The sequence below is a fragment of the Glycine soja genome, chromosome 17 (genome assembly GCF_004193775.1).
Source record: "Glycine soja cultivar W05 chromosome 17, ASM419377v2, whole genome shotgun sequence".
In the NCBI taxonomy this organism is placed as follows: Eukaryota; Viridiplantae; Streptophyta; class Magnoliopsida; order Fabales; family Fabaceae; genus Glycine; species Glycine soja.
In genome coordinates this window covers 4,080,436-4,094,509 of record NC_041018.1, presented here as the reverse complement: position 1 = coordinate 4,094,509, position 14,074 = coordinate 4,080,436, and the positions used below count along the sequence as shown (strand labels likewise).

The 14,074-nt window shown below is 31.2% G+C and overlaps 1 protein-coding gene across 1 annotated transcript; it reads left to right on the top strand.

Moving 5' to 3' along the window:
- The first annotated feature begins 3,796 nt into the window (after positions 1 to 3,796).
- LOC114392458 (heat stress transcription factor A-2-like) lies at positions 3,797 to 6,181 on the top strand. Its single transcript, XM_028353604.1, has 3 exons — positions 3,797 to 4,364; positions 4,874 to 5,726; positions 5,816 to 6,181. Exons 1-2 carry the CDS (start codon positions 3,969 to 3,971, stop codon positions 5,690 to 5,692), a joined length of 1,215 nt encoding a protein of 404 aa, XP_028209405.1. The 5' UTR covers positions 3,797 to 3,968; the 3' UTR covers positions 5,693 to 5,726; positions 5,816 to 6,181.
- Positions 6,182 to 14,074: the final 7,893 nt, after the last annotated feature.

Sequence of the window (14,074 nt, the reverse complement as noted above, 5' to 3'; positions counted from 1 at the left end):
TACCACATCATTTTGTTGTTGTTAGTGCACGAAGTGTCATCAAATCTTCCAATAAATCGAAAAAGAGGGATAAAAACTAAAGGGCTAAAAGGGTTATGATGATGATACCGAGTTAACAACGACACCACCACTCTTCATTATTTTAAGACAGAAACATTGATTAGAAGATAAAGAAGAAAAAAAAAACTTGAAGTTGTTTTGATTTTTAATTTCAAAAAAATATTTGAAATATTTGTTTCAAACGTCAAATGAGAAAATATAAGTTTTAAAGAAAAACAATATTCAAACAAGCGCTCAGAATGTGTGCGAGTCTTTTTATTTATAGGATAGTGAATTAATAATAATCTTTCGGCTTAGTTGTTTTGTTTGTGAAAAAAAATACCTATAATCTATCTCAATGAACGATTTATATATACTTTCCATTGCTTTCTACTGAGCCCAATTGATTTGACCTAGTTGTGATTAAATTATCTTTAATTTCTAACTTGACCTATGAGACTTATCTTGAATCTTTATTTTAAATAAGCACTTGAAGTTTAAGTCTCAACTGTAACAAGTTTTAATTTCATTAATTGCTTAATCTTTCTTTCCTTTTATTTAGTTAACTCCTATTTTTTGTTAAAACTAATTGTTACCTTTTTAGATTGGGCCTTATATTTTTTTGTTATCTGGACTTCAAACTCCACTTTAAGTATGGACTCTGGGATCATATTTAAAATTTGTATGCGTGACCTTGTTCAAGGGTGTAAGAATTGCACCAAATAAAAACGGGTGTAAGAAAGCGAGTTTGAAATGAAGATAGAAATAAAACTAGGCTAGGACTTATAAGTTATAAGTGATATGATTTGAAAGGGCAGACTTATATATTCTTAAAAAAAATAACCAAAAGTCTACTGTATATCCGTTACCAACAAAGTCTACTGCACAGTAAAGTGTATGAAATAAGATTACAAACATACTAGTACATCTCTAAATAAGATTTTAAATGTAATAACAATTATATAATATATAATGTCAAAATATTATGATAAAATTTCGATGCAATAATAATAATATTATCATAATTTTATTTATTTAAGTAGTTTGTTTGTCTCTATAGGTTTAAAAAACTTATTGCATGACGCAAAATCTTATGTATTCTTAATTAAATGGAGGTTTTTTAAAAAAGCTTTATCTAGCTTATATAGCAAATAAGTTTGGTTTAACTTGAGATTGATATAAGTTAGATCATAGGTCTTTCATCTTGGATGTATTCTCTATCTTATTTTCATCTCTAATCAATTAGTAGGCTTTTAATTTAAAGTTTACTTTTGATACATTAATAATATAACTTTTACTATAAACTTAATATAAATTATCTTAAATATACTTTTAGAAATAATTATTATAAAAACTAACAATCGTCTATAATTACATAATTAAATAACCTGATTAAATAACTATATCTTTTTATTTTCTTATATAACTCAACAATATGAAATTTATTTTGCAACGAAAGGTCGATGCTTTGCTCATTCTTCTCTACTAAGTTAAAAATGAGAAGCATGAATCATGCTAGGTGGGTCTTGTGTATGTTAGGAGGATTTTGACATTTGCACAATCATCTTCAATGCCACAATGCAAATTCAACCACAACATTTAAACACAGTGCCCTCGTGCCTTACACGATAGCTGCATATGTCCCACTTTATTCATGCTGAACTAATTACGTGGCCATTAGAATTCGAAAGCTTCAAAATTTCACACACGCTAACTAGTCTTATTTCATCACCGATTGGTAATGCACCTCGATCTGTTTGTGGAACCTGATCAATACTGATACAAATATGGGGAAAAAAAGAAAAAGTGAACGCACACATGGACCCACGTACTCTAGAGTCTAGTCAAGCTTAATCATAGATTCATATTTCATGGCTACTAGTAATTTCTATTACGGGTCACAATTATCTCATTTCAATCCCTACTTGGCTATAGTGATAGATCACGCGACAAATATTGGGAGGCTAATTTTGAGCCACGTTTTCTTCTTCTGTCTTGATGCCAAAAAGTCAGGACTCAAAACTCGTATGAGTCGCCACGTTAATCGCCAATAAAGTCCATGCAAGTATCATAGATACCAATCCTATCATAATAATAATACTATTAATCCCGTGAAACGACATGGCTCTGTCGTCGTTGCATGTGCTCGCAACCACCGTTTTTATTTCATTCCTTTGGTTTTGCCCGGTGCGGTGGGCGCCGAGATTTCCCATATTCCCGTTACCGTACCCACAATTTTGAGGTGCGAAGCCATCTCCTTATCCTTTTTTATAAGCGGCACTGCTATACCTCGTAAATATTATATCCCGCAACACAAATATGTATGTAAATACACTTTTAAGAGAGATAACAAGCTCAAAAGATCAAGTTTTTTCTAGAGATATTTCAAAGTTTTATTGCAAATTCAAAAAGAGAAATGCTAACCCATAAGCCAATGCCAATTCCATACACTTTTTTAACACATATTCAATTCTTTCTCTCTAGCTATTTATGTTTCAATTTTTACCAAAAATAACTACTATGTATTCCTTTTAAAAAAAAAATTACTACTGTATTATTATTATTTTTACTGTTACTACCGTATTATTTAAAAATGTTTTTCTTTTTACTACATTTCAATCTATTAGTAGTAGTATTTGACAAACTTGATAAAGCTGTTACAACATTGAACAGAGAGAAACGGACCGCTACAGTTGTCATGCATGCAGGTGATCACCGACAACGATGACGCAGTAACCGAACCACATGGACCGTAACCGTTAAATCTTTCTGCAACGAGTTTATCTGTCTGCCACTCTTTCGGTATTTCTTTTTCCCCAAGTAAAAACACAATTATTCAGACAAACAGAAACCCAGTGTGGCTCTTACTGGTTCACAACTCACGACTCATCATAACACATGGACTTATGCTTGTTTTTTTCAAAATACATCATTGACAAAATAGAGAAGAATTTTTATTGTAAGAATTAATTATATAGTCAATTTAAAAGACTAAAGTTTATAAACATATCTTAAATCCTAAAGTCTTAACAAAAGGCAATGCCAGGTTTATTTGTATTTGTACTGAGATCAAGGAAGGATAAGCTAAAAAATTTCCGCTCACCATTATTGGTCCGATCCGATGCCACCAACGAGAAAATTTTATGACCATTAGTCTAGACAAAAGCCCCTTTTATTCCAGTCTTTCGGACGCGTGGCTTGTTGATGTTGCATATTTGCTGAGTCCATCCATATAAATTCCGTACCTTATATGTGACCATGAATATTGTTATTTTCGCAATAAATTATACAATACAGTACGTTATATATGTAGAAATTTGAAATTAAAAGTATTATGCATACATAACGTTATTAATTTAAAATATGCTATATTTTTAATCTTAAACCCTAGCTTATTCATAAGCCTAAGCATATGTTTATTAATAATAATTTGTCAATTAACTAAAGTGACTTTCTTCTTGTCTTTTTTATGATTATTTTTGTAATTATTTAAAATATAAGATTTTCTTGCTTAATTATTAATTATTTCGGTTGGATGTAGTATTGTTTATGTTTTTATTGAAGAAAAAAGTAAAAGAGACTTAAAGGGATAAGGTGATTTGATGTTCTAAGAATAGATTTGTAGCTTAGCTTAGCTTGACTATCTCCGTACAAGTGGCAAGAAAGTAAGAGGCGTGAAAACGTGGCAGTCGAACGGAGTTTCCTAAAATGGACAGTCACAAAGATACGCCACTCTTATCGTCTATAAATGGAAAACAGAGAAGAACTGTGTGAGAAAACAAAACACTTTCTCTGTATCTATTTCTCACACTCGCAAGTCTCAAGCAACTCACACAGGAAGCGGCAAACAAAGCACACAGAAAGTAAAAAGCGGAAATTAAGGAGCGGTGGTGACGGTGGTAGTGAATAAATAAAAGCAGCACCATACCATGGGGGGAGAAGAAGTAGCAAGAGTCAAAGCAGAGTTGTTCGACGACAACGAAAGCGATCGCAACGACGACGACGTTTTGAGCGAGAGCAAGGACTCGGGAGTGACGACGGCTCACGCAGTGAAAGAAGAGATGGATGACGGCGCCGCTAACTGGTCTTCGTCGTCGTCGACTTCGCCCAAACCGATGGAAGGGTTGCACGAGGTGGGCCCCCCTCCGTTCCTGAAGAAGACGTTTGAAATGGTGGAGGACCCTCACACCAACCCCATTGTGTCGTGGAGCCAAACTCGCCATAGTTTCGTCGTTTGGGACTCGCATGAGTTCTCCAAAACCCTTCTCCCAAAGTACTTCAAGCACAGTAATTTCTCAAGCTTCGTTCGCCAGCTCAACACCTATGTCAGTCAATTTTCCTACATCCTTACCTTTTCTTCTTTGCCTCATTATTTTTCACTGTCCTGAATCTGATTCTTTATGTCCTCTTCTTTCTGGAAATTAATACTCACACTAATTCTTCAAATTAGCCCTAATTACCTCTTTGTTCTATTTAATTACTTATCTAAGTCTCTGTACCTGCACAATTTTTATTTTTTTATTTTCACGTTTTTTAGATTTTAGTTTTACTCGTTTTAGTCCCTGCCCGTCTATTTTTAATCTAGTTTTAGAAACTAAAATTTAAAGATTGTGATTAAACTTTCAAAACTTTAGAAATTAATTTGGTGAATTACTTTTAACACTTTAATCTTGTTTTCTAATGATATTTTATTTTTACTCTAATCGTATGCGCAGTTAAAGTGTCCATTGACAAGTGATTGGATTCATCATTCATGAAGGATTTGTATTCATCTATGTTTATAACATTATGTGTTATTGTGATGCCAATGACGTTTTCTGTTTTGTGGGTGCAGGGCTTTAGGAAGGTTGATTCGGACCGTTGGGAGTTTGCGAATGAAGGATTCCAAGGAGGGAAGAAGCATTTGCTGAAGAACATAAGGAGGAGGAGTAAGTGCAACAAACTGCATCAGGGAGCATTCAATATGATGAAGCCAGACGTGGATTCTGAAGTGGAGAAGCTGAAGAAAGACCAGAACATTTTGAAGGTGGAGATTCTGAAGCTGAGGCAGCAGCAGGAAAATTCTCATGTTCAGCTCACAAATGTTCAGGAGAGAATTCGGTGTGCAGAGATGAAGCAGTTTCAGATGATGTATTTCCTCACCAGAATGGCTAGAAGGCCTGCGTTTGTTGAGCAGTTAGTCCATAAGATTAGGCGAAAAAGAGAGATTGATGGTAATGACATGGTTAAGAGGCCTAGATTGATGGGAAATCCGTGCCATGTACCCTTCCCTAAGACAATGGAAACAACACCTAATTTTGATTATAGACACCAACAAGGTCATAAACAATTTGCAACATTGCAATCTGAGCTCAATGTGACAGAAGTGAACTCCAGTAGGATGGAGCACCCAACTCCCTCTCCTTTAGAAGATGAATTAGGCAACTCTTTGCAAGGGTTAAGGGCTCATGGTTGTTCTAGAGCAAGGGCACAAGATGCATCTTCTTCTGCCTATCATGTTATGTCAGAAAAACTAATGAGAGAAAATTCTATAGTTGATGAAGAACTAGATGTGAATGACTCCAATATCTATCTTGAATTAGAGGATTTGATTACTAAGCCTACAGATTGGTCTGTTGGATCTGCAAGTGGATTGGTGGAACAAACTAGTTGAATTAATCTCACTAGTGGAATAGTGCCTTGTAATGGTAAATGTTCCTCTCCAACTTTATAATTAAATCTCAATAGTTTTGAATAATCTAGTGGCCCTTATTGTTGCATTTGAAATTGTGTTCAGGTTGCAAGAGTGTGCTTGTGTGGATGCTCTGCTGCAACACAAGATGAAGAACTTGATATTATAAGGCTCTTCGATTACCACTTATCAGTCTTGAAAGTGTAGGACGTAGATGCTCGCCCCAGCTTTTTATATGATCAAGCGAGAGTGCGAGACTTTCCATGTTTCTGTTTGGCCGGGTCCAAATTGTTCATATGTTGTTGTATATATTTCCCTCTCCGCTTTGTGTTCCTTTTGTTAACTTAGGATCTCAAGTCCTATATTAGCATATATAGTAGGCATAGCTAAGCCTCTTGTGACGTAGTAATTAACTATGTAAATGTAAAGTTGTAAATTTGTAATACAGAAAATGTTTTTCAGTTCCCTGCTTCCCTTTGTCTTTCCCACGGAATCAAATCACTTTTTTTTTTCAGTCAGAAATAAAAACACTAGGTTTAATTTTTTTCGTGACAGGCACATTCTGAAAAATACTTAATATAAGTAATAAGATATTAGCAAATCCTTATGATAGTTCTCCTTATTGCATGAGTTGGTATCAACTTAATTCCTGAATTGCCCAAGTCAGTTATCAGAAACCAGCATTCTCAGTGTAATGCAACAAATCGAACGCTCAATTGCGACTTTCTTCGTCTTAATTATTCTGTTGGCTCAGTATGGAATAACTAACAGAAGCAAACCAACTTTTATATTGTAATAATGTACAGCTTACGTCTTAATTCCGTACCCTAACATGAAACATCCAAGAGTTTGGTGGATAATTGATCTCCCGTATATAATTAGTAATTAATAATATAATACATTGTCATTATTAGATCAATGCAGTTTGGATTTTTCACTAGTAACTTCACACATTGCAAACAATAAACATTGTGCGTTCTGAGATTCACCGCGTGTATTCTCTTTAGGTAGGACTTGATTGCCGTGAGTTAAGATGCAGCCAAGTTGTCGTTGACAAAGTTTTGTTGTTCAGAAGGATAATAATGTTTTCAAAATACTTGATCTTTTATTTTATTTTTTTACCGAAGAGTTGATAGATAGATGTACAATAAAACATTAAGTATAAATTTTATAGTAATTTACCAAAAAATTATAAATTATATGTAAAATTTGATTAAAGAATAATGCTTTATTGATTTATTGAATAACAGAATTAGAAAGCTTGACAAAAAGTCGACACTAACACTTTGCATGAATCTTAAAAAGTAGGAAGAAATAAGCATGAAAAAATATAACATTTTTTAGGGTTAACTAAGTTTTTTAGTCTTAAATCTTTATAAAATTTATTTACAAAAATTTGATTGTCAAGTCCCTCAATTTTAGTTGATTGGTTAAAGTTCCTAATTTTTCTTTAAATTTGGTTTTTAGTTTTTGAACAAAATTTTGAATCCCATTATTTTTGTTTACTCAAGAACAAATGTATTACATACTGATGTATTACATATTAAATAATACATACAAATGTATTATAGACTAAGCAATTCAAAATACAATTTTATTTATGATTAATCAATCCAAAATTATGGTTCTCGAATATGATCTATGCTTCCATTTCACAATGGTTGCACTTGTCGACTCCTTCGCCATCATCCGTCTCCCTTCCGTTGCCTTCTCTCACGTTGAAGCTCCCATCGAACTTCTGCCAAGCTCCCACACTACGTCGCCACCACGAGAAGGTGCGATGTGGTGAAGAGGGTGAGAGAGGGGATAATGCTAAGACAGGAATACTAAAAGTTTTGGGGGTGTACCAAGCAAAATGGGTGCATAAAGCAATTACCACCCAACTAAAGTACATACAACAAGCCTGTTTTGTTTTCTGATCCAGTTACCGGAATCCATTTACACCTGTAGCCCGAGAAGGTTCAGTTATTGGACCATGATAGACCATTAATGATGTATATATTGTAATCATCTTATTAGGCGAATGTCATTTATATTCTATCTACTCTAATAAATTTATCCAAGTAGCTTCCACATGTCAGTCAATATTTGCCATTTGGTTTTAAAAGCAAATGTCTTTTTATTCAATATTCTTTACTAAACAAAGGAAAAAATGAATGTCAATCCTTCAAAATAGAACCGTACACCATTGAGTTTGTGTTTAGTCTCAACAACATTATCGAATAAATATATAATGGGGGTTTGCTAAAATATTATATAACATGAAGAATTTTCCATGGTGCAATTATAACTTGCACGGACATTAAAATGTTACTTAATTATAAAATAAATTACGTGGTGATCAGTGCTTACTGCTAGCTGTATAAAAGGGTTTGACGTCTGATTCGGAGGTGGCTAATAGTAAATAATTAAGAGTGTCAGCTGTCACAGTTTAAATTATTGGTGTTTATAATATTTTTAGGACTTGTTCTTTTGCATTCTTTCTGTTTTCCGGTCTAATATTTGAATCTTCTAAAACCAACATAGACAGAAAGAAACGAATTTTTTTTTTTTTCTTGAAGGCAGCAAGTTGATTTTTTAAATAACAAGCAAAATATGTGCACTGGTGATGAGATTCTAAAGACAAGTGAGTTCAAATTGTTTTGACAATAAAAATTAAGTATCAATATTTCATGCCTGTGAGGATGTCATATTGTTAGCTAGGTGATCCGTCTCCTTCGAATAGTGAGCTTAATGGAGGCAGCGAATGAAACTAAATCAACTGAGCTGCAATAAAAGAACAAGTCCTTTTACTCTGTTGGATCCGAATAAAACTGCAATTATGTGTGCCAACTCACGTAATTTGCGTTCGCTTTTTGGCCTAACCATAAAGCAAAAGGGATAAATAGAAATTAAATGGCAAAAATCCAATCGAATTTAATATATATGTCGTAGTTTAATTGTACAGGGCAGGGAGGGTATATAGAGATTAGAGGACACAAATTGCGAAAATTCCGAATCAGATGACCAAATACTTTCTCTCTGCCGACGGGTCAACAACCTTGACAGCTGACATGTATGTGGTGAGAACAATGTCACACAATGCCTTTTATTATGGTTTAAACAAAAAAATTTAGTATTTTGCTCTTTAACACTATTTTTTTGGTGGTCCTGTTATAATGAATCTGATCTTTAAAAGCAGGATCATTTATTATGTTTTTAAAAATGGTTTCTAGTATTAATGACACATACTCTTTTAAATTATTCTTAGATTGTTGATGAGTATTTAAGGATATTTATTAATTTTTTAACTTTATAATAAATATTTATTAATTGTCTAAAAGTATTGATTACTCTTTCCGTTCTTAAATTTTGCTGATAGTTGATTAAGGTTTTAGCACAAAAATATTTAATTATATTCTTTCTTATCATTAGCACAAAAGTATTGATTACTCTTTCTTATTTAATTTGTCTTTGAGGTTCAGTTTAACCTAAATTTTTTTAGCTTTAAAGCTATTTAAAGTTGTAATAAGAACTTTAAAAATAAAAGTATAAATTATTTAGTAATTTTAATTTTTTAGCTTTAATGATTTTTTTCAGTTAAAAGTTATTTGATAGTTTTTTTTTATAAAAAGTTTTAAATATATTTAAAACAATAGCCTCACTCAATAAAAGATTTGTTTGTTGTGTAAACACAAAAGTATAGTTTTAAATTTGAGAAACTAAAAATAAAGCATGTCAAAATCAAGGGACTAAAAACATATTTAACTTAATTTAAAATATAAAATACTTAATATTTAATTTTTAAAGCAATTTAAAAAATTTTATATATATATATATATATATATATATATATAATGCTAATAAATGGCTTAAATGTATTCATTATCAAATTAATAATTTTTTTACTAAAAGTCACGATAAAAAAATACATTTGTAATACTTTTAAAAAAAATTGTTTTAATCGGTATTTAAATGACACTTTATTTAGCATTCTTTTGTTGATAAAATTGACAGAAAAAATTCAGAATAAGTACAAAATGTGAAAAGTCAAATTGTAAACGTTTTTGAAGTCAAAATAAATAAATAAAACAGTCGTTATGGCAGTATTATGTATACGATTTCTATCTGAAGACACGTTATAGCCTAATAGTCAAATACATGCGTGATCATTTTCATATTCAAGTTGCAAGGTCTGCACGCATAGCTATATTGATGAATGATGATCTTATTTTTCTTTCAAAATATGAAGCATTGACTTCAATAATCAATATATCTCCAAACTTAAAGATTATTAATATATGACCGTACGTGGACTACCACCTTATAATTATATTATTTTTTAAAGCTAAAATACTTAGTGAATGTGAAACAAATTCTTACTTTCTTATTTCTTCCTTAAAAAAACTTATTTACTGTTTGGTCTGAGTACTCCCCATTTTAACTGAACATAGTAGGCTCATATAAATACGTCTATATATCCTTTCACAACCAAGATTAATGACTATTATAATTAATGACCAGTGATGATTAGGCATGTAATATTAATGGAGCGAAAGATAAAACTATTATCCTCTTTTATGTTCAACGTAACCAGTCTCCTACATGGCAATGGGACCTTCATTATAAGAGCCAAAGAAATTTTTATTCAAATAAACTTAGGTTGGAACCCAAGCTAATGGAAACTGTTTGGTTAATATATAACCGCTTACTCTGTTTTTTCATAGACCTCTCACCCTAGCACCTTGAATTTCTTTGCCTTTCTTTTTACTCAACATGTTTTTCTGGGATGAGGTTTTCCCACAATTCAAGCCTTCAAAATACACAAGGTTTCCATACACCAATTGAAGGGTTCAAATTGTGTATTTTGAATTTCAACTGGTTTCATTTTGATACAAATATATAAGTTTGCATTGTAATGGGTCTTTCATCCTACAAGGTAAGATTTTTTTTGATTTTTTTATGAAGTGGAAATATAGGTAGCATCAGGTCAGAAGCTTGAGTCTGAACTCCATGTAGCATCAGGACAAAACTGAATTAACAAAACAAAAGCTTGAGTCTAAACTCCATGATCTGTTATATTGATTGATTAGAGTAATCTTTAATAGAAGCATTCATACATGATTATTTCCTTTTTTAACTCCGTAGACGTGATTACCTGGCCTTATGCAAAATTTGTTTTTGTTGTATTTATTGATTTCAAATTTTATGCTACATACAATGATGCAATAACGAATACTAGTATTTACTTATAAGTTATAACACGATAATAGAACAATATACTATCCAAACCGTGTCTTGAAAAATAGGTGCCAAAGTTCCAAGGTGAAACAGACACACTATTGAATGGTCTTGATTTTTGACCATTTGAACCTGACCCACGTGCTATGTATCCATGTGAAGAGTTATAATAATAATTACTAGTATCTTGCAATTACCGTACATGTGGAATTGAATCAGATTATTTAAACTTGAAAAACAAATTCTAAAAAAGTTTTTTTTTATAAAAAAAATATAGGATTTATTTCTAAACAACAAAAACTGTTTTTATTAAAAAAAATAGACAAATACATAAAAAATTAAAAATCTACTTATTTTATTAAAAAAATGTTTTTTTATGATTTAAACCCATTGTGTCTTCAACATTTCCCATGGTGACTTTTGCCACGTGTTTTCATCCTCAATAAAAAGGTGCTTTCTTTTTCTTTGAATCAGGTTTTTTTTTTTATCCACACGAAAACGTAGGACGGTACTTTACTCGTGGTTTTTATCCACACGGAAACACGTATGATGATATTTTAATTCTCTTGATACTGACATTAATATGAATAACCCAAATTTAATCGAAACCGTTCGTTTATTTTATTCCGTTTAGTGTAAGTTCCTCCTTTGAGCGAATTCTATTACTCTTTTGTTCTTTCTTTTTGTAATTGTGGGATTTGTGAATTTTTTTTTATATATATATAGTTTGTAAAGATTAAGATCATATTAGTTATTTTTTCATTAATTATATTTTTATTTATTTTTTTATTTTTAATTAGTTTATACGTATTTATTGTGAAGTAAAAAGAGGTAAAATAAAAAAAATTACAATTATTTTATTAGAATAAAGTACATTCATTAAGCAATCTTAAACCGCACCGATAAAAAGAAACAAAAATATATAGTAGTTAATTTCAATTGATTTAACCAATAACTTACCGATTGAATCACTAATTTATTAATGATGCAGCATCTTAATTCTTAATTGAGCTGAGGATCAGATTGAGCTTCGGCCTGATTAGATATCATCTAGTAGAGCTTTTAAGTATTTTCTTTTATAGAAGAGTTTTCATTTAGAAATATAGAACTTTTTTTTTTAGAAATTAAAACTTTCAAAAGTTCTTATAGTTTTGAATCTAAACAAGTTTATAAACTTAAATTTGACCTAAACTTAAAAGCTTTAATATAAACATAGAAGGTCATATTTAATAAAATTTGTTATTGAAATAGCTAAAAAATAATAAAATTATGATTTATTTAAAATTGATAATCAGAAAATTTGATAAAATATATTAAAGATAAAAGAAAAATAAATATAAAAATTTAAAAATTAACGTTTTAAAAACACAACTTCAAGTTACATTTTAAAAAATATTAAAAATTATTAAAATAAATTATTTACAAAACAATCAAATGAATTTTTAACTAGTAAATAAAAAAGTTCAAAACTTACTTAAATATCTCATCAATCATATGTAAATATTTAAGGTCAAAGTCAAGTGTGTAAATGAAGATCAATTTTCCATTGAAAAGGCAGTATGTTCTATCATCACTATCAGAAATCAGAAATCAGCAGCTGCAAGTGCATACTAAGTGATGTGAAAATTATATAAATAGTATAGTTTAACTAAATCATAATGATTATACTACTGTTGCATATACTCCCAAGATGCGATAGTATGTGATCTCAACTGACTGTTACCCCAGACAGTTGGTTCGTTGGCCATCATAAATGAAACACAAATTGCCTGTTTACTACAAACGTGTTTCTTAAAAAAAAAATACTAATATATTTTTTATATTATTGAGTCAAATTTTCATTCATTTAGTGTCCATTTAAATAAATTAAATTACTTAATTATTTTTATGTTTATTTTAAGATATTTTTGCTAAGATTTTTCTTTTGCTCAAGCATATGGGTCTAAGTCTAAGAGACTAACAAAATGACGGTTAGAGGCGCATCTACAGCTGAACAATGGGGGAGCTTTGTGGTCATCAAAGGGGTGGCATGGAGAACATTCTCACAGATGGCCATATATAAAAACTTTAATGCCCAGTTCAAAAATCAGCAAAAAACTTTAATGCCCAGTTCAAAAATCAGCAAAGTAACAATTAGATGGTGTATATATATATATATATATATCCTATTGTAGAGAAGATGGTGGAAAATAGACTTAGGTGGTTTGGGCATGTAGAGAGAAGACCGGTAGACTCTGTAGTGAGGAGAGTAGACCAGATGGAGAGAAGACAAACAATTCGAGGCAGAGGAAGACCCAAAAAGATTATAAGAGAGGTTATCAAAAAGGATCTCGAAATTAATGGTTTGGATAGAAGTATGGTACTTGATAGAACATTATGGCGGAAGTTGATCCATGTAGCCGACCCCACCTAGTAGGATAAGGCGTTGTTGTTGTTGTTGTTATATATATATATATATATATATATATATATATATATATATATATATATATATAGTGAGAGAGAGAATGTACGTACCTAGCAAGGAAAAAAAAGGGTTGATGTGGATATACTCTTATATAAGAGTATATGAGAAGTGACATTTAGGTGGTCTATGAAATTCATCAACGCATCTACAATTAGAAGGATCATGTTGAGCAAGATCAATTCACGTTAAATGTTAGGACTTAGGGGTATTTGCACACAAGACTTGTCCCTTTTCAAGACAGAAGTTGAGTACATCCGAGGTTCATGAACTAGATAAGGTTGGTATTTGGGACATGGCCGTAGTGCCGTACCAAAACTGATATGACCACATGTGGATCGTGCATGTTCTAAACAATATTATAAATAAAAGAAAAGAAAAAGAAAAAATAAGGGTAATTTTATTTTACGAGTAAATAGTTTATACCAATCTAAAGAATTTTTACTTATATCTAATTATAAATTGTCATATAAGTTTGTTTGTATTAAAAGTTATATAATGATAATTTTATGCTCTTATTTCATTTTTATTGAAATAATTATGAGTAAAAATTAGGTGTATGAATTTGAGAGAACAGATAAAAAGTAAATGGTAGTGTTTCATGGAAGCTTACTTTCTTTGACCGCCAGCTTTACGTGGTGGATGTACTATTTATGGTCGCGGGATATATCGGAGGAGAA

Excerpts from the sequence above, each read along its gene's own strand:
- LOC114392458 (XM_028353604.1), top strand. The coding sequence starts at position 3,969 with ATGGGGGGAGAAGAAGTAGCAAGAGTCAAAGCAGAGTTGTTCGACGAC. Across the intron at positions 4,365-4,873 it reads TTCGCCAGCTCAACACCTAT|GGCTTTAGGAAGGTTGATTC; the intron begins GTCAGTCAATTT and ends TTGTGGGTGCAG.